This window comes from Miniopterus natalensis, chromosome 1 (genome assembly GCF_054644295.1).
Source record: "Miniopterus natalensis isolate mMinNat1 chromosome 1, mMinNat1.hap1, whole genome shotgun sequence".
In the NCBI taxonomy this organism is placed as follows: domain Eukaryota; kingdom Metazoa; phylum Chordata; class Mammalia; order Chiroptera; family Miniopteridae; genus Miniopterus; species Miniopterus natalensis.
Genome location: NC_142081.1, coordinates 28,732,494 through 28,759,847, shown reverse-complemented (window position 1 = coordinate 28,759,847; position 27,354 = coordinate 28,732,494). Strand labels below are relative to the sequence as shown.

General features: G+C 42.0%; 1 protein-coding gene across 2 annotated transcripts in view; it reads right to left on the bottom strand.

Annotated features, from left to right (window-relative positions):
* Positions 1 to 3,756: 3,756 nt before the first annotated feature.
* Positions 3,757 to 27,354, bottom strand: part of PPP2R5E (protein phosphatase 2 regulatory subunit B'epsilon) — a 135,519-nt gene continuing 111,921 nt past the window's right edge. For both annotated transcript variants that reach the window (XM_087819989.1, XM_087819990.1), the window contains exons 6-14: positions 23,628 to 23,758; positions 23,424 to 23,483; positions 22,345 to 22,453; positions 20,833 to 20,886; positions 20,686 to 20,736; positions 18,821 to 18,940; positions 14,384 to 14,511; positions 12,106 to 12,207; positions 3,757 to 7,822 (exon numbers count right to left, since the gene is read on the bottom strand). In XM_087819989.1, coding sequence (XP_087676115.1) covers positions 7,723 to 7,822; positions 12,106 to 12,207; positions 14,384 to 14,511; positions 18,821 to 18,940; positions 20,686 to 20,736; positions 20,833 to 20,886; positions 22,345 to 22,453; positions 23,424 to 23,483; positions 23,628 to 23,758 — 855 coding nt within the window. In that variant the 3' untranslated portion in view covers positions 3,757 to 7,722. The remainder of the gene's footprint in view (positions 7,823 to 12,105; positions 12,208 to 14,383; positions 14,512 to 18,820; positions 18,941 to 20,685; positions 20,737 to 20,832; positions 20,887 to 22,344; positions 22,454 to 23,423; positions 23,484 to 23,627; positions 23,759 to 27,354) is intronic.

Genomic DNA, 27,354 nt, shown 5'->3' with positions numbered 1-27,354 from the left:
TTGTGGTAAAACACATTATTGAATTTATCATTTTTAATCACTTTAAAAAAAAAATGTCTTTATTGATTTCAAAGAGAGGAAGGGAGAGGGAGAGAGAGAGAAACATCAATGACGAGAGAGTCATTGATCGGCTGCCTCCCGCACGCCCCCTGCTGGGGACCGAGCCCGCAACCCGGGCATGTGCCCTGACTGGGAATCAAACCCCGATCTCCTGGATCCTAGGTCGATGCTCAACCGCTGAGCCATGCTGGCCGGGCCTTAACCACTTTTAAGTGCACAGGTCAGTGGTATCAAATAGTCACACTTGCTATCCATCCTCATGACTTTTATCCTATAACACCGAAACTCTGCCTATTAACAGTACCTCCCCGTCCTCTCCTCCCAGCCCCTGGCAAGCACCATTCCACTGTCTTTATGACATTGACTCCTCTTAGGTACCTCATACAAGTGGAATTATACAGTATTTGTCTTTTTGTGACTGGCTTATTGTACTTAGCATGTCCTCAAGGTTCATCCATGTTGTGGCGTATTTCAGAATTCCTTTCTTTTCTGAGGCTGAATGGCGCTCCATTGTGTGTGCATCTGTCTGCCTCTCCGTTCAGTGACTGCACACATGGGCTGCTCCCATGTTGGGCTAGTATGCATAATGATGCTATAAACGTGTACAAATCCCTCTTTGGGCCCTGCTTTCACTTCTTTTGGCTATATACCCAGAAGTGAAATTGCTGGACCATATGGTAATTCTATTTTTAACTTTTTAGGAACTACCACAGAGTTTTCCACAGTGGATGTACCATTTTACGTTCCTACCAACAGTGCACAGGGTTTCAGTTTATCCACATAATCACCAGCACTTGTTTTCTGTTTTTTTAAAGCTAAAGTGGGATGGGGTTGGGATAAAGGATTGAAGAGTGTGATACAGAAGTTGGGGGAGCTCCTAGGAGAATGGATAGGCTGGTGATGGAAATACAACGATGTGTAAAATAAGGCTCTGTCTTGCAGGACGGGAGTAAATTTGAGCCTTTAAGTTACGGAGAATAAGTCTGATGCGTGTGCTCAGAAGCAGTCGCCCTGCTGTGTAGTGATCACTGTTCAGAGAAAACTGGAGTCAGAATCTTGGTTTGGTATTTGGTAGAACCTCAGTTGTCTTATCCTTGCCCATAACATGGGGATAACTTCTACCCAAGGACTGCTGTGAAAACTTAATGGATAAAAAAAATTCTTAGCATAATACAAGGCATATAGTATTTGATAAATGATAGCTATTGTAATTATTGACTTATTTTTAAGTCACCACTGTAAATAACAGCTAATAAAATAAGCCTTTATTGCAGGTAATAATATTAACTGCAGGCTACCATGCAACAGGCTTTGTGTTAATTGCTTTATATATATCATCTAATGTAATATAACACCATAAACTACCATTCTATCTGCATTTTACAAATTAAACTGAGGCTGAGATTAAGAACTTTTCCCAAATTCACACCGCTGATCAACAGCAGAACCCAATGATCCCAAGGGTCTCTGTTTTCCAAGTCCATGGCCTTCCCCTTGGGTGACTCTGGCCAGAAACATCTTACCTGAAGAGCTTTAGCGAGGATGCAGGGGGCCGTGGCTAATGTCCATCCTGGTTCTAGGCCTCTTAGCATCTGGCATCCGCCAAGTCTGACTCCAAATTGTATGATTAATGCAGACTATGATTTTAAAAGGTGAACTAAACTGAACGATTAGAAAGACAGAAAATCGGAGCATCAGAGAATGGGTAAGAACATGGACAGAACCAATCAACAAACACTGGTCTGATCAATCAATGAATACACGTCTTGTAGTGGACTTTTAGGTATGGAGAGCAACAAGTAGCTATCCAATCTGTTTTTTAAAATCAGCCATTTCAAGAATATACAATGAACATGTATCATTAAAAAATCAAAATTTTAATTCCCCTTGCTATTCCATAATTTTTAGTCTGCTTGAGAAAAATCTAATGTGAACTTAATCTGCTAGAAACCACCTGGACACACTATTATATAAAGATCTGGGAAATAGGAATTGGACTGTACAATTACTTTGCCTCCATTATCATAAAGATTTATTTACAAGCAGGAGGCAATGTTAGGATTAGACATTCCATTGAAATAAACTCAAATTTCTTTTTATCCTAAAATTATTTGTTATAAGTTTCTCCCCCATGTAATTTACCAAGAGGTGATCTTCAGATGCTACAAATGGCTATGCTTTGAAATACAAAATTGCTGCATTTACAAGGACTTTTTTCCTCCCCAATTGATGAGAGTTTAACATGAAACATTAACTAGTTAACTCTACACTGTTCCAAGTCTAGTGTGATTTAATTAGCTACCTAAAATCAAATGCTTTACATAGAAAGTATCCTATAGTTGATTAAAGAAGACACTCCTCTCAGCCCTGGCCAGGTCACTCAGTTGGTTAGAGCTTCCTCCCAATTCCCCAAGGTTGAGGGTTCAATCTTCAGTCGGGGCACACACAAGAAGCAACCAACGAATGCATAAATAAGTGAAACAAATGGATATAAATGAAACAACAAATTAATGTCTCTCTCTCAAATCAATAAAATTAAAAAATATATATTTTTTTAAAAAGACGCCACTCCTCTCATCACATCACAGTGAGATCTGTGTCCCCTCCACTTGAATCTGAGCGGGCCCTGTGACTACTTGACCAATAAAATATGACAGGAGTGATGCCATGACAGTTTCTGGGCCCAGGTCTCAAAGAATTCTCAGTTTCCACATCCTGTCTCTTAGAACAATCCTTAGAACCCAAAGGTCAAGCTGTGAGGAAGCCCTAAAAGCCCCCTAAGGATATCATGAGCGAAGGCCTCTGGCTGAGCCCCACGCCAACAGCCAGCACCGGCTGCCAGCCACGTGGGCGAGGGGGAGCCGGGGGCGCTGCTGGAGTGAATTCTCCGGCCCCACTAAACCCAGCGGGCGCTTGAGGAGCAGACAAGGCCATTCACCAAGTCCTGCCCAAACTGTACCTTGGCGAACAAACAGTAACGGGCTATGCCACTGAGCTCCGGAGCAGCCTGCTACACAGCAAGACCCTGGGCCCCTCCCGACGTCTCCAGCTGGAAGAAGCCACGGGGGGGGGGGGGGGGCAGAAACACACACACAGCCAGGCGGCCAGCGCTTCACTGCTGCTTTATTAGAGGCGCCCGCAGTACAGACCCCGCACGGCCGTCGGGGGGAGGGTTACATTTCTCTTTGGGAGCACCTGCATTTTTGTTTCCGTTACCACTCTGACGGAACGTAAATCATTGTCAAAGAAAGACATTTTAAATTCCAAGTGTTTAAGACTCCGCTTGCATGTTGTTTGCAAAGGAAGCAGCATTATTTGAGCCCGAGCTGAAAGACTGTTTTGTGGATTTTAACTTTGATGTAGATAAGAAGTCTTCACAGACTGGTTGAATCAGTCCATAATTTTCATACGCAACTTTTCATATCAAAAATGTTTCATTTTTACCTCTACCCACAAACAGATGCTGTTTGAACACACACACACACACACACACACACACACACACAATTTAAAACTGATCATGAACCACAGCACTTCTAACAGGGAAAATAAACTGTTGCTGCCCTCTCCTGCTAAAACAATGAAATACTAAAATACCAAAAAAGTTTATGGAGCTAAAGCGAAATCCTCAAACCAAAAGCAATGGACATGTCATTCTCATATACCTCAATCAAAAATCAGACAACAACCAGAAAATGTATTGGTAATATTTATATTTGAAAGTTCCCCACTGATACATGAGGTTTGGATTACAACTTATTTACAATGAGTGAGTTCTAAAAAAGTAAAGAAAGAAGGGAAGGAAGAAAAAGGAGGGAGAAAAGGCGGGAGGGAGGGAAGGGGGGGGAAAGGAAACCTACATTCACAGACATTGTAATACGGGTGTTTATTTCCAAGAGAAACTACTGCTGCTGTCGTGCACAAGAAGCAGCACAAATGAACATTCCACTAGTTTGAAATTTGCTCAACTTTCTCTCAAGATGCACAACCCTTTTCACTTTCAAAATTAAATACTGAGAAATATAAAACGCATTGCCAATACGCCTACGACAAAAATCCTTTGTGGCTCATTCCTTAACTCCACTCAGAGAAAGCAGCTGAGCCAGAATATAAAAATAAAAATATTGATGTGCAAATAAAACATCACCGATCACGTCTGGTGCCACCTTTTGGCTGTAGGTGACAGCCACTTTGTGAGAACATTGGTAATAGCATCAAAAGAGAGAATCTTTTCATTTCCTGGGCCAGGTCAGTGCATCTGATTAAAGGGGCAAAAAAACCCAAACCAACCAAACAAACAAAACGGGGGGGGAGACAAAACTCAACACTTAAAAATGCCAATAACACCCATACATTTTTTTTCCCTTTCCCACCCTCCCATCCCCACAAAAAAATAAAAAAGCTTTTAAAGCTCTAAATATACTTTTTCTTCTTCTTTCCATAGTGTGATTGAGCCTAGGGCTATACATTTAAGTCTAGCAGGTGCAATTACAAGCAGTTCCTGGCTCTGCAGCCTGGACTGTCCCACGCATAGGAGGACGTACAAAATAAATTAAACCCTTCCATTCAGGCACGCAAGCCCAAGACGAAGGAGCGCAACCCTGCTTGTGAGTATCCAGCGGCATCGAGGGTATTCTTTCTTTCTTACTTTTTTTTAGTTTTTATTTTATTAAAAAACAGTCAGATGTTAGGGAGAGCAAAATATAATAAGATTTGAAAGGACAAACACTCAACCCTGAAGGATAACAATGGGACACCTGCACGAGAAAGGAATGCATGCTCCAGTCAAAGGACGGATGGGTCAGGCCGCTCACGCGGGTTTGCCAGGCCCTCGGCCGGGCCTCGGCATCACTCTGAACCACAGGGCCTCTGTTTGTTTTTCCAAAGACACTCTTAACCCTACCCCCGAAGCCAATATGGCAGGGATAAGTCTGTAGTGATCATCACTCACTAACTACAATATTTGCTATTTAAAAAATAGATTTATATATAGTTCTGGAAATTATGAAGCAAACAAAAAATATAACACAAGGATGCATTCGTCACAATGAGCTCAGGTTGCAACAGGAGAAATGCGGGGAAGGACAGAGAGGGCTGCTGCAAATGCAGCAAGTTCATCCTTGAATACGTCACATAGTGCAACAGTCAGGTTACCTCAGTTACTCTGCGCCACCGGACACAACATGACAAATGTCACATTGTCGCTTTCAGGTAAAACAGAAAAGACAGTGTTTCTTCTCAGAAGTTTCCCTATGAACTTTAGATATATATCCATAATTGCTTCTTTGAGTAGGTCTAAAATCTGGCTTTATTCTTCTCAGTTTGGAATGGCTGACACATAAATTGACATCAAGGGTATCTGTGTAGTTCTCACCTTAACTCTGAGGACAGGGTAAGATGCTAAAAAGGAGCCTGGTCTTTCTCATTTCAAACGACTGCATTTCATCCTAATGGGCGAGGTATTTCATAAACCTGTGATTTGAATCTCCACTATCTAAAAAGATGAATTGATGGCAAACGAAAGTTTCTACTGTCAAAACTAAATGTAATGCAGAGTCCAAACTAATGGGCTAAAATCAGAGAGGCTTTGTTACAGATTTATTTTTCATCTTTAGTATTTGAACTTGCACCTTTGCTCCAGCACTTTGAAAGGAAATTGTTCCATCTTTGGCAGCCTCTGCCATCCTTACACTGAACCCCATGACTGTTCTTTTCTAAAAAGAAAACCTATGAATTCCATTAAGCCGTGGTGTGTTTGGTGTTGCATAGGACTCTTTTACTGCTCCTTCTTTTTCAGAACTGACAACGCCAAGTGTTGTTCCTGTTTTACAAAGTGGTTGAGATGACAATATCCATAATTAGCTGACTTTTACGCACACACTGGGACCTGATAATCCTGAAACACTTAATAGGGGAGGAAGGTCAGCGGCCTTTTTTTTCTCTTTTTCTTGGAAACAATACAACTGCATATTCTTTTATATTTAAATGGAAGGAAGAAAACATACAAGCCCATATTGATATTATATTTCTATAAGAGCAACAGTTCATATGTTCATGTTTGCTGCTATCACGATTCAACGCATGAACAGTCGGCTCTACACCATGAAGACTGCTGGACGTGATGGTTTAGGATTATCAACCCGCTGCCGCCATGTCCATAACAAGCAAAAGCATCCTGGAAAGAAGCCCCAAACACACATCTTCCAGTACATAATATGCAACCACATTAGATAAGTACATACTGTACACAGGTTTTATCAGTATTTTTATCTCCCCAAGATGTTAAGAGTCCTCTTGAATACAAAGCAGAGAGCCAATAAAATATATCTATAATACAGCCCTAGATTTTGTTTTGTTTGTTTTTTGTTTTTTTCTTAAACAATTTGGTCACAATGCACCTTTGATATAAAAGCACTTTTAAACTTTATTATTAATACTCAGGACATTAGGAATTTCCAGATTTTTTTCAGTAGCATTTGTAGAACCACTTTTGGTAACAAATACAGTAGTTAGGAACACGCATCCAAGTGAGAATGCAGAATAATGTTTATCCTGAATCCTTTCCGGCTAAAAACAGGGCTGGCGCTGCGATGAGACATAGAAGGAGAATCTACAAAAACACTGCAGGATGTTTGTTTGTTTTCCCAGAGGCTGCATCCTCTTTTGCTGGATACTTTATAAATACATATTAAAAAGTAAGGCAACAACTCCAAACAGTCCAAGCTGTTTGCTCAGCTCTATTTCCAATTAGATCCGCAATCCTGGCGATCAATTTCATGGTTGTACTGTTTAGTGTCTGTCTTTCTGATTTCAATATGGCCCAGAGGATGTTTTCTGACATTCCTAAAACATCTCTGGTGTGTGTGTTCAATGATATACGCAACTAATACTGGTCAGGTACTGAAGCCTATGATGTCCCAGTGCCTGTTTTCAAAGGATTCAAGACATTGATTTGGATTCACCATAAACTCCTGCATGAATCCAAAATTCCCTTCCCTACTATGTTTATCACCTCTTCTCTTTTACTCCTAATTTTAAAACTAAAGGAGTACCAGGGCTACCTGGTTCCTGGAAAGATGTTCACTCCGTAAGCAAAGCTTTCGCAGGGGCCTTTGTGAGTCGTGGCCCCGTTCCATGTGGACATCGACTCGTGAAGAAGTGCAAAAGGAAAGATGCCAAATTACAGTCAAGTTACCCAGAGGGGGCGTCGGACAAACTTACATGGAAATGACAGTCTTTTCTTTTTCATTCCTTTCCTATAAATACATTGAACAGCTTAGCAGAAAGACAAGCTAAATTTAAGATTGTTCACATTTGAGAATTGTTTCATACTCTCTGCTAATGATAAATAAGGAACTCCCGACAATGGAATTTTAACAGCAATTTCATTAACAGATCTCTGAAGACTGCACTTTTTTTTTTAAAGGGTTAGAACAATGATTATGTTTGCAAAGTTCTGAGAAGTCCATCTACTGTCCAAACTTTGGATTGAAGTCCTTATTTTTTTCCTTTACTTAGAGACAGGTATATACAGTGCTGTTGTAATAATGAAACAAATGTGAAATCTACTGCAAAGTTGCACAATACAGAAAACTGTTGCTCCATCTTCTACTACATAAATGTGTGACTCCACAGGTTAGTCATGTTGGGCCGCTGTTCTTGTTAAGTGGGAATTATCCCGTCGCGCCTGAGACCTCTCTTCAACTCCAGGTCCTCCAGTTTCTTCCACAGTTCCTCGCGCTCCTTTTCTTTCTTTTTCTCACTGGGGAAGAAACAAAGGCAAGGTGAACCCCGGGAGGCCGGAGGAGGTCGCTCAGCAGCCGCCCAACCACGCCTCCCCCGCGGACAAGTTTGGCAGTAAGGTCGTTGAGAACTTCGGCATTAAGCTTGTGGGTATTTTTTCTTTTTGGTTTTTCTCTCTCTCTTGCTCTTTTTTTTGACACTTATGTAGACACAAAGTAGTATTAATGAACAGAGTAGGAAATGACAAAAATATTTTAAGATTGCATATTAATATTCTTTTATGCTTAATACAGAATATTAACTTCAAAATTACTGAGAAACAAAAATGGGGATCACTTATATGTATCTGTTATCCTAAAACCAACGGCACATTAGTGACTGTCACTTGGGGGCCAGTTAAAATCTAATTTTCTCTTTGTCTCCAAATAGTTTCTCAAAAGGGATGCTGGAAATCCCACCGACACAGAGAATGTAGCAGGTCGAGAAAATCTATTTCCTCTTTACGAACATCCACCTTTCCTGCACTGTGTATATTTAAACTCTTTAGCAGTGTCTTGTCTGTGCAAGTATTAACAAATCACAAAATTTAAATTATTAACTTATTTTATACTTCTATATACAACCAAATTAATTCATGGCCCCATTCCATGTTGACATTCAATTCATGAATATTCTTTCTTTTGTGATTTCAGTTTTAATGATCTGCACAGGACTGTGTTGATATCGTTATATATTAAAATTTTAATGTTTCAAGCCTTCAAATTCAGTTCAATATCAACTTAACTAGTGACTTCCAGATTTTTGGGAAAATTGGTAAAATTAACCCAAACTCTGGATGTTTAAAATAGGATTAGCAAATTTTATTTTGCCAAGGACATTTTTAGATTGCCATATTTAAAAAAAAAAAAATAATGTTAACTTTAATATCAACCAAGTCAGAAGTTAATCCAGGAATACGTAGCTATACTGTAAGTTAATAAATTCACATTTATTAAAAATAATTCTCTGCACTGTCCCGAGCTTTCCCATGTTGTGATAGACCAGAAAACAGCACACCCAAATGACATCTGTTTATCCATAAATTCAGATAATTCCTAAGGGGAAAGGGGGCTCTGCCATCTTGGGTGTGGGTGATGTGGTCCTTATGATACTTAACATCAGTTACAGTACAATGTTTACTCACAGAAATCTACATGGGTTAAGTGAAATTTGTATGTAATTCCAGTGCCTCATATTTTTATATCACCAATTTTTTTAAGTTATATTGATATCTATAGCAACAGAAATTAATCATCCCCCCCAAAAAAAATCTCTAGAAATACTTGAATAATTATATATTCTCATCCCACTAGTCTTAAGGGAATATTTAATTATGTAATATGGTAATTAATATTATCATTTCATAGTTAATATTTTGTTATTTTACGCCTTGTTTACTATAATTAGTTTCAGCTATCTCGAATATAATCTGCACAATATGACTTTCAGTGAGCATAATGGTTTTTCAAACAATTACCTATTCGGTAATTTTGACCCTGAAAAATTATATTTATAGGGCAAGATTAGGTAATCCTTCAAGCATTGTGGATTCCAGAATCTTAACTGTAAAAAGCAAGCTGTTTGGTATATTATCACTTTTGGTTTCTCAGTACAGTTTAAGGATAATATTAAGTCTACATAAATGTTATCAGAGAACGCTGATTTGCATACATTTACATCAGTTCTGTGGACCCTGCTGTGTTTCAAAGGATATGACATTTTTATCCGGAGGAAGAGGGAGAAGAAATTGGTAGGCAAGGCCTTAGGAACTTTATTCAACTAAAAAACAGTTTAAACATACATTAGGCTCATACTGACCTAATTCACAGTTTAAATTAAGGACCGACATCATTAAAATACTCAGCATCTTACTACTGAAACATTTTATTCATGTCTTTGATCAAAAGTTTTATGGCATTCAGTGCAAGCTGTCCAGTGGGGCTTTTCTCCAAGTGAACTTGATGCTGAGTTAACACACATCCTTTATGCTGAAAACTTTATCTTCAAAAATTCTAAATATTTCTGATATAGTTAGTGTCATGCCCATTTTTCCCCACTTTTCTCTCTGCCCGAAGGTGGGAATTTAAAAACTTATCCCTAACTTGTCAAGCTAGGGGTACTGTCAAATTCTCTCCCAATTTCAATTGTACACAGCACTAATGCTGGCATGGCTAAACAGTGTTCCCATCCCACCCACCGCTTCAGACTTGTGACACTTAAAACTGCATCTGAACGAAGGTTACTAGCCTCTTGCCGTCCAGAAGTGAAATCCCTCATTCAGTTCTTCCCTCATAGCTCCAAATAAATCTCTTTATGCTCTCCTCCTATTTCTACATCTATGGAGGACCAGTGTTTCCACCTATTCCACATAACCTTCTACTGTTCACTGGACAAAATAATACCCTTATTTTAAGAAACATCCTCTGTCTTTAAGAAAGGCCATTCACTTTAAGTCACTTTACCATATCAGATCATCAGAATCAACTTCACAGTGTCTATTCCTGGTGTCCTTAGTTAATTCTTGTCTTTTTAAAGAGTTTGGTCTAGTTTAAATATAAATGACCAGAAAAGTTTTATTACTGAAATACATAAATATGAATTTACCTCAATCAATTTCAGTATTTTAGAAACAAGGGCTTTAACACTGTGAATGGGATCCCACAGACTTAATGCTTACTCGGGTAGAACAATACACTTCTAGTTGCTATAAAGGAATATTATGTACAACACACTTTTTAATGATACATCGCAGTATGAAAATGTATATTTTATCTCCTTTATTTAAATAACATTCTAAAAACACTTTAAGTCTGGGACAAGAAAAGTTATTATAAATTCAATGATTTGCAAAAACTGTAAATATAATAATTTAAAAGTTCCTTAAATTGCAGGTATGACACAACATATCCCATAACTGATATTTGTTCCACTATCGTATAAAAAGTCTCAGGCTCTTCTGTCTACAGTTAAACACTTGCCATAGTCCATAATTAAGCTGCATTTCAATATATCACATCCTGGTAACTTTTTAAAAATGACTGTGATGGTCCTTTGTCTCCTGCCACCAAACCTCTCCCCTCATTGGCTCTTCCTCAGTCGAGCGCAGGGCGGAGCACAGCAGCAAGGGGACCGCAAAGCTCTGCTCGGGAGCCCGCGCGGGCTGCGTCTCCGCGCTCACGCCTCTGGGATCCTCTAAGGCCCGTGGTTTTACAACATGCAAAGTGGCATTTGCTTCTGTATGATCAAAGCCGAAAACCAAAGGTCCCACTCCTAACAAACTCCCTAGGCTTTCCTCAGTGTCTCCAGTACACAGATACCACGTCTGAACATTTGTGTGCCCTCCTCCAAGTTCATATGCTGAAATCCTGCCCCCCAGAGGTGGTAGTATTGGTAGGTGGAACCCTCTTGGGAGGTGATCAAGTCATGAGGAAGGTCCCCTCGTGAACGGGATTAGTGCTCTTACGAGAGATGCCACAGGAATCCCTGCCCCTTCCGCCAAGCGAGGGCACCACGCGCAGGTGCCGGTGTGGACCAGAAAGAGGGCCCTCACCCCCCACGCTGAAGCCACGCTCTCGGACGGTGAGCAGTAACCTCCTGTTGTCCATAAGCCACCCACAAATGCCCATATGTGGTATTTTGTTACGGCGGCCCAAATGGACTAAGACTACATCTTTTGGAAAGTTGGACACATTGAACAAGAAAAAACAAAACTGAAGAATCACATAAATGAAATCAAGAAAGGCTTTACTCAGCCATACGCGTTTATTACAAAGGGTACAACTGGTTTTTCCCTCTTTTGGTCTTAAATATTTCAAGATTTCAAGATTTGTACAATACCAAACTCTTCACCTCCCTGTTCTTTTCACTGCCCTTTAAACTATAATGCATTTGTTGGGTTCTAGAATAGAAAACACATTCTGGGCCAAAGAGCTAAACAAAACAGTGCCTCATCCCTCCCGCTGCTGGAGTGAATCCGGATGGCAAGCTACCTGATGGTTCCCTTAAGTGGGCCCGAAATCCCAGCTCTGTGCCAAGCTCTTAACCCTGAGGCAGAAGAGAGACATTACAGCAGGGAAGCAGGAAAGAAAGCAGCCTTTTTCAAAACGACATTTTGTTACCCAGTGACACTAGTAAAGCCACGGCTAATGAGCATGCAAAAATGAACAGATAAATAAAATTGTGCAATCAGGCCACTTCGGCGAAGAGCAAGGAAAGAACTCAATAGTTTTGTGCACAGCTGACAAAAAAGCTTTAAAAAGTTACCGCTGGCGATCTGACTTGTATGTGGCTGTCAGCTCGTCAAACATGGTGCTGTTCATTTCCATAAACGCCTTCAACACGTTGTAGACTAGCGCCACGATGGCCCTGGGAAGAGAGGGAACTCGGTGGTTAGCTGTACATAGTGGGGCACAGAAAGCGAAAGCACAAGCTCGGAATGAGCTCGTGCACTGCACACCACCTCCACCCCTTTCCATCGGAGCAACTAGAAATGATGCCCAGTTCACTTCCACATCACGTTACATTCCTTACTGTGCAAGGCAAGACATCTTTCTGAGGGGCTGGCAGGGTTGAAAAAAGAAAAATCTAATTTTGCCCTTCTAATTATTGGTACCCAGAATAGACTTGCCTGTGGGCAACTGTTAACTTCATTTAATAAAAAGGCAAGCATAAAAATAAGGCAACCTCACCCTAAAAAGGAACACCTGTGGTAGGACTCACCTTAGAGACCTGAATTTGCATAGAATTTTATTTTTAAAGTGATAATATACATAGTTCATCAAAATCAAAAGCAGTTCCCATGGAAACCTGTAAGTTGGGCAGTTTAACATGAGTGACGTTCTAGTTGTGATTTGCATCTACCCGCCCACCCCTGCCTGGTCCCCGCGCCGACCCGGCACGTTGCTGGTAAGGTAGCGGGCCGGCTGGCGGTGGCCGCGATGAGCTGCGGGGCACCGCCCCGCTAAGAGGCCAGAACGGCGGTCAAGACTCATCAAGAGGAAGGCTCCGCTCTTAGGCAGCCTGAAGCCACGATGGGCTTGACAGCTCCAGGCGAGAGTCTAAAGAGCATCGCCCTTTGCAAAAATAGACAACGGTGCTTCCATTTTGCAACAATGTGCTCCCAATACCTCTGAAAAGGGCACTGGTAAAAGTTAGGCCCTACGTGAAATAAACTACGGGTTTGATGTTTCCAAAACATTTGTAAGAAAGGGTGCTGGCTGTGTCGCTTCCTCCCTGTGCCATCAGAGGGAAAACTTACGCTCCCTTCTGCCGAAAGGAACGACCTCCCCAGACGGTAGGGGCGGCGACGGCGAAGGGCGAAGGCAGCGCGCCGAGGGGCTGCGCACTCGCTAAACCCTCTCGCTAGTTCTCGACACCGTCTGCATAAGGAGACTGAATCGTCTACCAGCTCTTTATTTTTACAAGTTTTGTTATGAAACTTTGGAAAATTTGAAAAAGGAAAAATGTGTTACAGTCATAAGCAAAACTTTTAAAGCCAAACAAATTACGAATACATTGAGTTCTACCTGCTCATTTTTAATGCCGCATTAACTCTTCTCCTACTCTACAGAGAAACAGGTAAAGCCATTCAAATACAGAATGCTCTCTCTCTCCCAGGGCTAGGAGCTCGGGTTCGCTCTGCAGACCGTGCACTCGACCTCCCCAGATGGTACGGCGGTGACGGGGAGCACACAGACACTGGCTGGTCTTAAGAAGCCGATCTCGCCCGGCCGGGCGTGGCTCAGCGGTTGAGCATCGACCTAGGATCCAGGCGATCGGGGTTCGATTCCCGGGCAGGGCACATGCCCGGGTTGCGGGCTCGATCCCCAGTCAGGGCGCGCAGCAGGAGGCAGCTGATCAATGACTCTCTCTCATTGATGTTTCTGTCTCTCTCTCTCCCTCTCCTTTCCTCTGTCTGAAATCAATAAAGATATATTTAAAAAAAAAAAGAAGCCGATCTTGCTAAACTGCAAATCAGTTGGGACACGTCACTCTGCACCCCTTTAGCGCTTCCTTATCACTGCTTGCTGGACACTCTCGTGGGCCCCGCTCCACCTCCCCAAGACACCTGTGCTTGAGCCTCTCAAGCTCACACGGCTCAGAGCTTGACAGGTGCTTTTGACATCTTTGTTCCTTTTCATGTGACAGACAGACCCACACTCTGAAAGGGCTTCCCCCATCCCATCCGCCTGCCAAATTCCTTTAAGATTCAACTGGCACATCACCACCCCGCCGATGTCCACAAGCCTCTGCTCTCGCTCCAGAGCATCCCTGCATCTGCTGCATTCACAGGTCAGAACCCTCAAGTAAACTGATACGTTAACAGAACACACAACACTGTTTCATGAAGTATCTGTTTACCTGTGGGTCTAGACAACTAGTCAGTGAATTTGTAAGAGGTAGGGATTTTCTCTTTCCACACATCTATCTTTAGCAACAAGCACAGCATCTGGCACATCGCAAGCACTCAAGACATTTTATTAAGCAAAAGAGAAGGAAGGAGGGAGAGAAGAAAGGGGGGGGGGAAGAAACTGAAACCTACGGATTCCAATGTTCTTTTGAAATCCTATAAAGACTGGAAAACATGATGGGAAGGATGACATTCGAGTTTTCTTCTATCAAACTCATGATGTATTCATTATTCCAATAATAGAGTGCCCTTTCAGCCACCTTTGAGAAAAGAAAAATAAAACGTTAACAGAGAGAAAGGGACAAAAGTTAAACAACATTATAATCTCGAAACAAAAGTGTTTTAAGACTATTTTATACTACTCAAACAAATGTAAAATTAAATGTCAGTCACACTGTACATTTTTGTGGATTTAATTTCTTTCAGGAAGTTCCAAAGTGGTTCATCAATTTGGGGAAGGAAAGAAGTTTTCCTACCTATTTCTCTTCTCCTTTCATACTGCCCATTTCATCTGATTCCACGTTTCCTCCACATATCCCCCAAGCTCCGGACACCGTTATTCCCTGTGCCACACAATCTCCCCACCCCTTTAGCCCCCTTCCTGGCTCACCTCTTTCACCCACACAGCACGTGGCTGGCACTCAGTCAACGGCTGCAGAGAAAAACCCAGCTGCCCAACCCTGCAGAGCAGTCCCCTCGGCTAAGCACCTCCTATGGCCGGCGCTGTGCCTGCACTGCGGGTAGAATGCACCACCCTCACCACCTGAGGAGCAGGCACTGCTGTGCCCATTGTACAGAGGAGCACACTGAGGTTCGGAGAGACTGGTAACCCGGCCAAAATCGCATTACTAGTAAACGGTAAAAGCTAGGACCTGAGTCTACTGCCCGGACTCTTTCCAGGCTTCATTTGTGTCTCCCTTCCTTTGACTAAATAAACCAGGGGAAAGTCACCCAATTTCTGGACTCAGGGACACTGGCTGTACATATGCCTGCTTGCTGTCTCAGATCCCTTTCCTCTGACTGCCACACTATCAACTGACTATAATTCAACAGAATACCTCAAAAAATAATCTAAAACAATGAGAATCAAAATAAGTCAAAATCTCCAAAAAAAATCTAAAATCTCTCAAAAGGGTAGCTATATGGGAAAGGGGAAAAGAGTGGCTTCTTTCATTCAATCAGATTAAGAAATTATGTTTTGACTTAATAAATTTAATTTTAAATCAATTTAATAAAACAGTACAAGATGCACCCATCAATACACTTTGAGAAATTAGAATCTTTCTATTTACATTATTCAACTTGGTTCAAAAAAAATCCTGGGGCTCATGAGGCACTAGCCCGAGAGTACAAACAAAACAATTACTCATTACTGAATGTTTACTATGTGCCAGGCACTGTGCAAGGAGTTTCACATACATATTATTTAATCCTCACAACCAACACACTGAGTAGGTGCCATTATTTCTATTTTGCAAACGAGGAAACTGAGGCTCCAGGTCACATGACTGGCAGGCGGCAGACTCCAAAGTCCCTGCTCTTAACCTCTTTGCTCTGTTGTCCCTCCGGAGCTCATAGGCCGGTGGGGAAAGGGGGAATCCAGGAGCCTGTCCAAGGTAAACTGTGATCAGTGCCGTGCCAGATACAGAAACAAAGTGCTGGAGCAAAGGGCAGGCAGAACCAGCCAGGTGGCACGGGAGAGGAGGCGCGCAGGACAACACACGAGGTGGCACTAAGCTGGGCTTTGGGCACTGCAGGCCGAGGGACTTACAGGAAGGGAGGCAGAGGCGCCACCACAGACAGGGTGTCTCAACCACCAAGCACATCTGTGCCTGACACAGGCAAGGAAAAGGAGGGGAGGGGCGGGCAGGAATCAGACGAGACTGCCCTGCAACTTACAGCTCAAAGGACTTTTAGAGACCACCGGAGGATGCTGGCAAAGGGGGGAGCGAGGCTTTTCCTACACCCAATAATGAGCCTAAATTTACCTGCCTCCTAATACTCACAAGCATCCTAATCTCTACCTATCTATATGTCAATATGTAAATCACTTATAGTAAGAAAGTATCCAGTAAAGCCCCTTAAAGAAAGGCAGTGTTTATGCAAAGTAAAAATTAACATGCCTGATACTAGGACAGAACCACTACCTTCCTGGGACCCAGGGTCCTCCTACACACACGGCGGGGGGGGGGGGGGGGGGGGGCAGTCTCTCCAGCAGGGAGCCTTCTGACCCCAAGCCACACCTGGAGCAAGCAGTGACAGGCATGTGGTCACACAGAGTAGCACTGGGTGAACCAATGAACACTTAACAAAAGAATAAAGAACCTCTTTCCTTTACTTTGTTTTGTTCTGTTTTACTTCTGTCAAATAATTTAAAATTCTTTTTCTTTCTGTTATGCACTGAATTGTGTCATTTCCCCCACTTGCCACCAATTTCTATGTCGAAGCCCTAACATCCAGTATGAGTGTATTTGGAGATAGGAGGTAATTAAAGTTAAGTGAGGTCATAAGGGTAAGGTCCAAATTCGACAGCTTGGTGGCCTTATAAGAAAAGAGATAGCAAATCTCTTTCCACATGCACACACCAAGGAAAGGCCCTGTGAGGAGGGGCAGAAGGTGGCCATCTGCAGGACAGAAAGGAAGCCCCCACAGGAGCAGACCACGCTGGCACTCTGGTCCCAGGCTTCCAGCCTACAGAACTGTAAGGAACGAGCTTCTGTTGTTGAAGCCAGTCTGTGATGTGTTGTTATGGCACCTGCTACAGTTTAAATATTTACGTCACCTCAAAACTCATATGTTGAGATCCTAACCCTAAAAAATGATGGTTCTAGTAGGTGGGGCATTTGGAAGGTACTTAAGTCATCAGAGCGGAGCCTTCGTGAATGGAATCTGCCTTTCAAAAGAGGTTCCAGAGAGATGCCTCGCCCTTTCCGCCACGTGAGGATACAGGAAGAAGTCCCTGACCCGGGAGAGAGCCCTTACCTAGCCGTGCCGGCAACTTAATGTCACACTTCCAGCGTCTAGGACTGTGAGTAATAAATTTCTGTTGTTCATAAGCCACCTAATCTGTGGTATTTTGTTAGAGCGGTCCAACTAAGACAGCCCCAACTGACTAAGACGCTTTGTCTCCTTTCCGAGCTTCTGTGAATCACTTACGCCTCCCTGGTGATATTCATTTTAAAAGATTCCTGCTCCCTGCCCTGGCCAGTGTGGCTCAGTTGGTTGGGCGTCATCCAGTGCACCAGGCGGTGGCTGGTTCGGTTCCCGGTCAAGGGCACACGCCCGGGTTACAGGCTCAATCCTCAGTGAGGGGTGTGCAGGAGGCACCTGATCTATGTTGTACTCTCACACTGATGTCTCTCTCTCTCTCCCCCTCCTTCCTCTCTCTCTAGAAATCAATAAGTGATTCTTTAAAAAAAAAAAAAAAAGATGCCTGCTCCTTGCCCTCCATTACACCCAACATTCTCATGAAAACTGAAAAATAAGGTAACTAATCCAGATGTTTGAGCACCACAGGCATTTGTAATATGCAAAACAGCTACACAGTATCCTGAATTTTTTTTTATACAGATGTGTTATATTATCTGAACGTAGTGGTTCATGTAATAGTTTCTACGTTTTTTTTTTCGCTCTGTGGTATAATCACAAGATTGTCACAAGATCACGGACATGACATACTGAGATGTCTTTAGACAACAGCCAGTGTCTCTAACTATGCAGGGTAATGACAGAGCAGGGGAAAGTCCACTGTTAGCAGTGTGCTTCTGTGCTGCCAACTCCAACCTGAACAATCTCTTCAAATCAGCAGGCAGTATATAAAGTCAATTCTCTACTCTGTAACTTGGGCCTGTGGTGTTTCCACCCCAGATCGCCCTCTTCCCTCCCGCGTGGGTTCCTCCTCCCTGCGGGGCCCCGCTGAGAAAAGTTGCCCAGGTTCGCCCGCCCTGTACTCTCCCCGAGTGGCCACAAGGAGGCAGAGCGGTGCCACAGCAAGGTCCTCACAGCAGCTGCACCTATTGACTCCGCTCCCTATTAACTTGGGACCTTGAGCAAATCATTCCCTGAGCCTCATTTTTATTTTCTTCATCTAGAAAATTGGAGGGGGAGGGCCTCATAAGATAATTTGAAGTTTAGAAATAATGTATATAAAACAGCTAGAATAGTATAAAATATTAGCGTTCTTTTTCTCTTAAGCTTTATTTAGCATGCTCTCTTACACTCTATGGGAAGCCTACCAGCTCACTCTTATTCAGCTACTTTATTCCAGACAAATTCTTTTACCACTCTGAGCTTCAGCGTTCACGTCTGTAAAAACCATAATGGCCTCCTTGCAGGGCGGTCATGAGAATTAAACTTACTGAGCAGAAAAGCACCATCACAGTGGCGGGCATGGAGAAGGTGCTCAAGGTAAAGGTGCTTATTGTTAAAATTATTGTTATCATTTGATAAAACAGCTAATAAGTCACAACAGGTAGCTAGCATTCATTATATTTTTTCAATACAAATACAATTTTACCAAAATAATACATGTTGCATAGGCCACTCTGGTCCATGCCCTTTGCTACTAACCTGAAAATGGGGGCTAGATACACACTTGGCAATTTGTTTAAACAAAGGTTCTTGAATTCTAACAAATTGTGAAGGTTCAATCACATCCAATATTTCTTCCAGCTCCCCAAGGAACATAACCTGTAAGTACATGCAAAACACAAAATGTCAGGCACTTCATTAAAAAATCCATAGGAACAATGAGAATTAATGAGGGTTTGCACTGTGTTAGAAAAATGTACATATAAAGCCAAACATGAACCCAGATATTAACTCATTAACTAGAAGATGTTGATCTCACACTGAAAGCCCTCACAAGAAGCTATACCTATTGACTCCACTCCCTATTAACTTGGGACCTCTGGAATTCCCCAGAGGGTACTTGTTGAGAGCAAGTACCCTATGGTGTTGAAAATGTGATTCTATTTACTTTGGAAAATATACGTATTACATCTACTACACAGAACAGCTGCACTTAGACAATGCGGCGGGGCCCCTGCAATACAGGACCGTCTTTGTGGACAGCTATCTCCCCCCCCCCATATTTTTTAAACAATGGGGGAGTACCCATCCTGCATGCATGTCCAGAAGCCCACAGTGGCACATGCAGGTATTTCCCAAATATTTACAGCCCTGCTCTGTGCTAGGTGCTCCTCTCGGATACGCAGTTAACAGAACACCAGGGTCGGAAAGACACAGATGAGCAGACTCACCCCCACACAGGTACTCTTTAAACCCTTTAGCACACGATGACCCAATCTCCACACTTACGCACACATGCACGTGTACACAATCGTTCACTATTGAGCACAATATATCTCGTGGCCTCAGCACCATGTGCCTCAAGAAACTGCTTTTAGATCACAAAATGGAGCCATATCAATGGTACAGTCAACTGTTTTAAATATAATGGAAAACTGACAGAGAAATAAAAACCAGTTACCAATTAGGCGTGAAAAAATAATTACCTTAGAAAAATTAAGTATGCAATTCAAGTATGAAAAATGACAATGTTTTCATATCTTAAGGTACATCTGGGTAGCAATGCAAACTTTTAATTTTATCTAACAGGTATTAAGAAATTAGATGAGTTTCTGAAACTGTATAAAGTAGGGTGTTGGAGAATTGACACTGATTTGGAAAGGAGGGTATTTCTGTTGAAAGCAAAATTTAGTAGACCCTTGCCATTTGGCAAGATACATAAATTCTCCCCAAATTTTTCCAAAACGTAAAACTCACAGCTGACCTTCTTTTCTGGGCCATTTTCACAGTTTCTAACCTTTCAGAAGGGTGGGAGCAGATCTGGTACCAGCAGGCTCATCTCCAAGCTGACAGACTCCCTCCCCAACAATAACCTCAGGCCGCACATGCCCAGTTAGGTCTCGGCAAAAGTACAAATCCTTGTAGGTCAGGGGTTCCCAAGGCCACTTGTAACCAACTGATCTAAGGTCTGTACCATATTTTACGCTTGATTCCATCTCCGCTATGCTTTAAGGTGGGTATTTGGGCAGGATGTTCTCGCACCTATCTATAGTGACAGTAAAACCTTCATTCTATGAAGGTGGTCACTAGGAAGGTGACTTCAAGGGAGTGAGACAGTTGGACGTATGGCCAGGACCTGACTTGGGCTCCCGTGATCAAAGTCCAGGGTTCACGAATCAGGGAGGCGGGCTCTGGCCTCACCGCCTGTACACTGTGTGCTCGGCCAGGCTGCTTAACTTCTCTAGGCATCGGCTTCCTAACCAGTAAAAGGAGACCATCTACAGTCCCGCCCGACAGAGCTCAGTGGAGATTAAATAACTCATCTGACACACCCTTATTAGCTTGGTGCTGGCACTCAGCCAAGCATTTAGTACGCTATTAACACACTGACATTACGCACTTACCTCTTTCTGACTACATGTTTTGGGCCAAAATTTCATTAACCCCCTAATAACCTAAAATGAAAAGAAGAAAAACAAATGACACTTAATTTCTCATATGCACTCCATGAAAAGTGGACCATAATTTGAAATTATGGGGAAAATACTTACTGGTTCTGTGAGTGAAGGATCTTTCTCCAGAAACTGTACTATGCAATATGCCAGCTGGAGAAACAAAAAAGGAAAGACAAAATTGGAAATTCTATATACTAAAGGTTCAAAAGATGTATTATTAAAACTTTCTAAAAAGTTTCCAGACTTTGGTTTTAGTAACGTCACATCCAAGTCATTTTAAAAATAAAAAAATCTATAAAGCAAAATAAAAAGCTGCTTTTTCAAGTCGAAGATTGACACTTAATAAGGCACCAGGGGATTTTTAAAAAAGAATATTGGGGCATGAAGTAGCCAGCTATGAAAAGCAGAGGTGAAATATCACACTTGCCTCTATACTGCAGAAGTATCCCGTCTACATACAGTGTGAGCTACATCTACGGGCTTCCTTTCTCTCTGCGCTAACCTCAACAGTACTGGGCCCTACTGTGGTTCCAGAACAGTGTTCTATGAAAAGCAGGCTCTTCCTACCAACCTTGCTGGCTGCCTGAAGTGGCACACGCAACCTAAAGCAGTTCCAGGAAGACACAGCAGGTTCTACCTGCCAGTTAGAACCTAGAGAAATATGAGTTTTACATCTGACACCAACTCATTTAGGTAAGAATCCTTTTAGATAATCATGAAATGTGATACCCTGCTTCAAAAACTAGAGGCAAGATATGTAAAAAGGCTGGTAAAGATTCTTGGACAAGAAACCCACTCTTGGGAAACAACATTTTGAGGGTGCTCTAAATTAGAAGCATATGTACTAATTTTTCCTCAAAACACAGAATTTCACATTTAAAGAGGGACACTGCTCAGAAACGTGGTACATTTTTATGCAAACTCAAAACATTCCCATTGGAGGTTGGGGGGAGTCAGGGGTCTGAAACACTAAAATTAAAACATCACTAGGTCATTCATCTCCCCCCTAGTGACACGCTTACCATGCAAGGCAGTGTTAGCATGGAAACTGGAGTGGGAATAAGGCAGGGTATGCTTTTAAAGTAATGGAGGCTAAAAATAAAAATATGTGAAATATTGATCTGTATACTTGTGTGAGTATTAACTTCGTGTAGAAAGTTAGAAATGGTGAATGAACTAGAAGAGGGAGCAAAGGGCAATTTATAGACTGTTGCAAAATAAGGCTGAGACAAAATATTTGAGAACATTCAAAAATGATGGCACATGTCCAAAGAGCTAAATCTGAAAAACCCACATACATATTATTATACACATGTTCAATATATAATTTTGTGAACTGGGGAAGTCATCTAAATTCTCTGAAAAATGAGCTAACTAAATAAATGCTCCTCCCACTTGAAAAATATTCCCATGAGTCTCCAATGCATTGAAAATATATATATATACACACACACACATATATATACACACACTCTTTTATTTTCTTTGGGGAGTATTTTAAACTTTAAAAAGTCTTTATTAAAAAAATATAAGTATATAACAATATCAAAGAAACACTGGGTTTGCAACCTTTACTTTGCTTCCACAAGTAGTTGTACACAATCCTACCTGGGCGTGGAAGAGTGATAAGCTCCTGACGGTATGTAAAGGGATCAGCACTTTCACCAGGAACTGTTTGTGTTCTGCCTTCAGAGGTAAAGCAAAGCCATTGATAATACTGGGAAAAAGGAAAGAGGCGGGAATTAGCAATGTTATCACAATGAGCTATAAACTAAGGCAAACTGTTCCTGCGAGATCAGGTTAAATCTTAATCAGTCTGTGATTGGTCCAGAGCAACCCAAACCCATCCCTGTGGCAGTCAAGATTTCTTAGTGACTTCAAAGAGTACACTTAAGCAGGAAGGAAATTTAAGAGAAGAAAATCTGCTTCTGATCTCCCAGCACAGGCTCCTGTGCTCTTAAACCTAGTTGGATGATCCCCAAATCTTTTGCATCAACAACTCTTTATTCTTCCTCTCTCTTTTCCTTCCCCAAGTAGCTGCCTGCCTTGCTCACTTGAGAGCCTTTCCATTTCCAGGCATTCCCTCCTGTCCCCGGCCTCTCTGCTCGGACCAAGGACAGCCCAGGGCCCGCGCAGGGAAGCCGCAGGGCGCGCCACGTGCCTGCGCCTCCTTTCCCGCTGGGGGGACTAAGGAATCGCACTGTCCGGTCTCAGCGGCTCCCCGTGTGCAGAAACCTGCGCACCAGCTGTCTCTCCAGCTCGTTCCACTGCCCAGGAAACAGCTGCTCAAGGACTGCACCTGGGTTCCCTTGAAAATGGCAATTTTCCCGATTTATTATAAACTTGCTTTCAAAAGATGTGGCGGAGGGCAGGCAGCCTAGACCCTAACAGGAGCGGGATGCTTTGGGGTAGCGGGTGTGGCCGCAATAGGATGTGCTGTCCGTGCAATAGGAGCGAGCTGCCAGCTCTCTCAGCCATCCCGGCGGAACTGGCGATGCACAACCGTGGGACAAGGGGACAGGAAATCGTGTTTCGGAGAGTCAGCTGGGGAACATGCTGAAGCACAAAGGAGAGTATCCGATGTACAGACAGAAAGAGATCTAGGTCAGCATTTCCCTGCGCCACCTGAGCCTAATTTACAGAACGATATTCACCTGAGATTAGCAACGCGATAAAAAGGTGCTTACCTTCCTAATATTTCCAGCAGTTCAGCTACACCATTGAAGTGTTCTGTTTCATAAACAAACCTTTAAGAAAGAGAGAGGGAGAGGGAGAGGGAGAGGGAGAGGGAGAGCAGAAAGTTAGTACACTGCGTTCAAATATTTGAGATTTACTTAATACTTCTATAAAACCACCAGTATTGCTCTCCTCCTCCCCCTCCCTCCACTTACCTTAGAAAAATATTGTTAATCTGTTTTCGGATAAATGCTCTAAGACCAAGAAACTTGCCATAAATTCTGTGTAAGACTGTTTTTAAGTAGTCCCGTTCCCGAGGGTCTTCGCTGTCAAATAGCTCCAAAAGCTGTTGTAAATAAAAGAGTGTAGCTGTCAAAATCGGCTTCAGGAAAGGATTCAGGAATTCTGCCACTCATTGTTTAAAATCCCTTCCTTCCTTCCTCAAAAGTTTACTGAGTATCTACTATGTCTATTATGTGCCTGGCACGGTGTTAGCCTCTCAGAATACAGTGATAAGTCAGACAAGGGCTTATACTCAGGTGAACAGATACATAGTAACAACAATAACCCTAACAATAATAATACGTAACACATATACAGCACTTAGTATGATTATAAAGCAATCTTTTAAGCAATCTACTCACATTATTACTGTCTATGAGGTAGTTTTATCCCCATTTTACAGATGAGGAAATTGGGGCATAGAGATGTTATGTAAACTTGCCCATGGTCTCAAAGCTAGTAAGCGGTAAGGCTGGGATTTGAAGTCAAGCAGCCAAAGCCCTAGAGTCCGTCATCTCAACAATTTCACTACTGTGAAGTAAGCTACCTGCTGAGCTTATGTTCCAGATATGCAGTTAAGATAAGCCTTCCGCTCTACCAGAGCATACGAGTAAATGAAACAACCTAAACCAAAGCAATCATCAACAAGTCCCCGATGATGCAGGCAATGTTTCTTTCTAGACCTTGGTTCTTGTTACAGCGGTAAATAAATAAATATCTTTGTAAATATTCATTGAGGTGAACATTCACGATTTCTGTATATATGCTATATATGAATAACATTTTTAAAGTTCTCAATCATTTGTAAAGGCAATAATTCAACCCTGATAAGATCAGGTCTTATCAGGATTGAAAACATGTATCAACGCAAAAACTTGTACAAGAATGTCCACAGCAGCATTACTCATAACAGCCAAAAAGTGGCAAGAACCCAAATGTCAATCATCTGATGCATGGAAAAGCAAGATGTGCTACAATGAAATATTATTTGGCCATAAAAAGGAATGAAGTGCTGATATATGTTACCACACAGATGAACCTTTCAAACATCAGACAAAGTGAAAGAAGCCAGTCACAAAAAGCCACATATTGTATGAAATTAACAAACTGTATGAAATGTATGGAGATCCCCCTAATATGAAATGCACAGAATAAGCAAGTTAATGAGCTATAAAGCAGAATGCGGAAAGACCGATGTGTGTGGCGCTTCTTTGGGGGACGATAAAAATACTCAGCAATTATATAGTGGTGATGGAAACACAACTCTGACTACACTAAAAGCAATGAATTGTCAATTTTAAGAGGGTGAATTTTATGGTATGTGAATTATATCTCAATAAAGTTGTTTTGTTTTTTCCTAAACGAAAGTGGGCAGGTTCCTTTGGCTCAAGAACAAATTTAGAGACTGATTTAAATTTTACTGAGTTCTTCATACATTTGTTACCATGGCAATAAAGCAAAAACTCATAGTTCTAATGTTGACTTTATAGCAACACACTTGAAGAGCATACAGACAGCATATAAATGAACGCAGACTACCCTAATTACCAAAAAACCATCAACATACACAAGCATGATTGCAGGTGATTAAGTCAGAGGCTAAGACTGACAGCAGAATATTACACTCAGTGGGCAGTATTCAAATAAATTATTTACTTTTGTTTGGTGTTTTTCTTTGAATAAAAGGCAGAGTTCTTTTCTAGACTCAAAACATGGCCCTTCAAATAATGGCAGGAAGCACAAACTGAAGTGTAGTCTTCAAAAGTGGACAAATGAGACTGATACAGTTTTTGGCTACAGTGTCATCCATCCATCCATCCATTCATTCATTCATTCAAAAACTAAATATTTCAAATGAATGTATATGCAGACACAATCTGCTTTCAGAAGGCCTAATCTAATGAGGGATGGTGGTAAATAAAAAAGAAGATAGGTGGTTCAGGGTGCAATATAAGCCCATAGCAGACATATCTACTCTATTTGGGAGAAGTGATCGGATTTTGAGAGGAAGTGACATACAGGCAGACCTACAAAGAAATTAGGAGCTAGAGACAGTGAAGTGTTCATGGCAGATTCAATATCACACGCCTTCGCCAGCAGCCTATCTGAAAAGAAGATGCTGTCAAAATACCTGCTATATCTGCCCACCTGGCCAATCAATCAATGCCAGAGACTGTCCTCATCGCTGGGCACACGCACACACTAGTAAACAAACTTGGACTCCACAGGAAAAGCAGTGAGCAGGTCAACTACACTGTTCCACAGGAAACAGTCTAAAAAAGAAAGACGTGACCCTACAGGCAAAAGAGCCCCCGTGGCTCAGTGTCTCTTATCTACCATATGCACAAAATGATATAAGACCTCCAACCTACCCATCTTATTCCTTGTTAATGGAATAATTAACCTTTTGAGATCTATTTTTTTTCCTTTGGTTCCTATTTTTAAGTGTTGTAAAAGAGCTTAATGAGTAATTCACAATGAACAGAAAAGGTTTGAGAGGGTGAACTATTAGCAAGACTTGAATCATCTACGCTCATGTATTGTTAACCTTAAGAGTTTAATGAAAACACAATAATTAAACAAAAACTACTGAACTGATGTTTCCATTAGGCCCTTAAAGAAAATGTATTACCAAGCACCTAACTTGAGTCATTTACAAAGCCACAAGCATTATATAGATGTCATGTTCTATGAGAAAGAAAGATAAATTGCAGTATATAAATTACTTTCCTGCTGTTCCATAGAACACACTCTTGATGGCTTTATGATGTATGAGACAAAAGAAAAGTATAATAGTGCACAGGCCAAAAAGGGGGGGTAGGATGAGCTGATTTCCAAAACAAAATACTATGTGTGCGCTTAGTCACATATAAACTGCAAACACTCCCACCAGAAAAACAATGAAAAGATAATCCTGCATCTGTACATGCCAAGTGAACTGTGCCCCCTACAATGTAACAGGCAACTGGCTGTCAAAAAAAGAAGCTGGAGAGTCTCCAAGGAGATTACAGAGCAAAGACAGACCTGTCAACATGAGGAAGCTAACAAACAGGGATGAACCGGGTAGTGATTTAACCAAAAAACCCTCCTTTAAACCTCATCATAAACCAACAGTGAAATGACAAGGGCAAAGTGCAAAAGGTAGTAAGGGCCCTGGCCGGTTTGGCTCAGTCATTGGAGCGTTGGCCCTGGGACCAAAGGGTCACCAATTCGATTCCAGGTCAAGGGCACCTGCCTCGGTTGCAGGCTTGATCCCCGGGCCCGCTGGGGCCTGTGGGAGAAACAACCACTCGATGTGTCTCACATCGATGTTTCTCTCTCTCTCTCTCCCCCTCCTCCCTCCCCTCCACTCTCTCTTAAAAAAAAAAAAAAAATCAATGGAAAAAATGTCCTCAGGTGAGGATTAAAAGAAAAGCAGTGCACAACCCAAGGACAGGGACAATGGCGGGGAGAGGGACTGAGGAGAGGGATGGGACGGGGTGGAACGGGTCACTGGGGAGAAAAAGGGACATCTGTAATATTTTAAACAAAAATAAAATTTTAAAAAGAAAAAAAAGAAAAGCAGTAAGGGTCTTCCAGTCAGATACGAGGGACTGAACCCCTATCCTCTGGAACCCTCCCTGAAATGAGAGTTAAGGAATAAACATGGAAGGAACTACA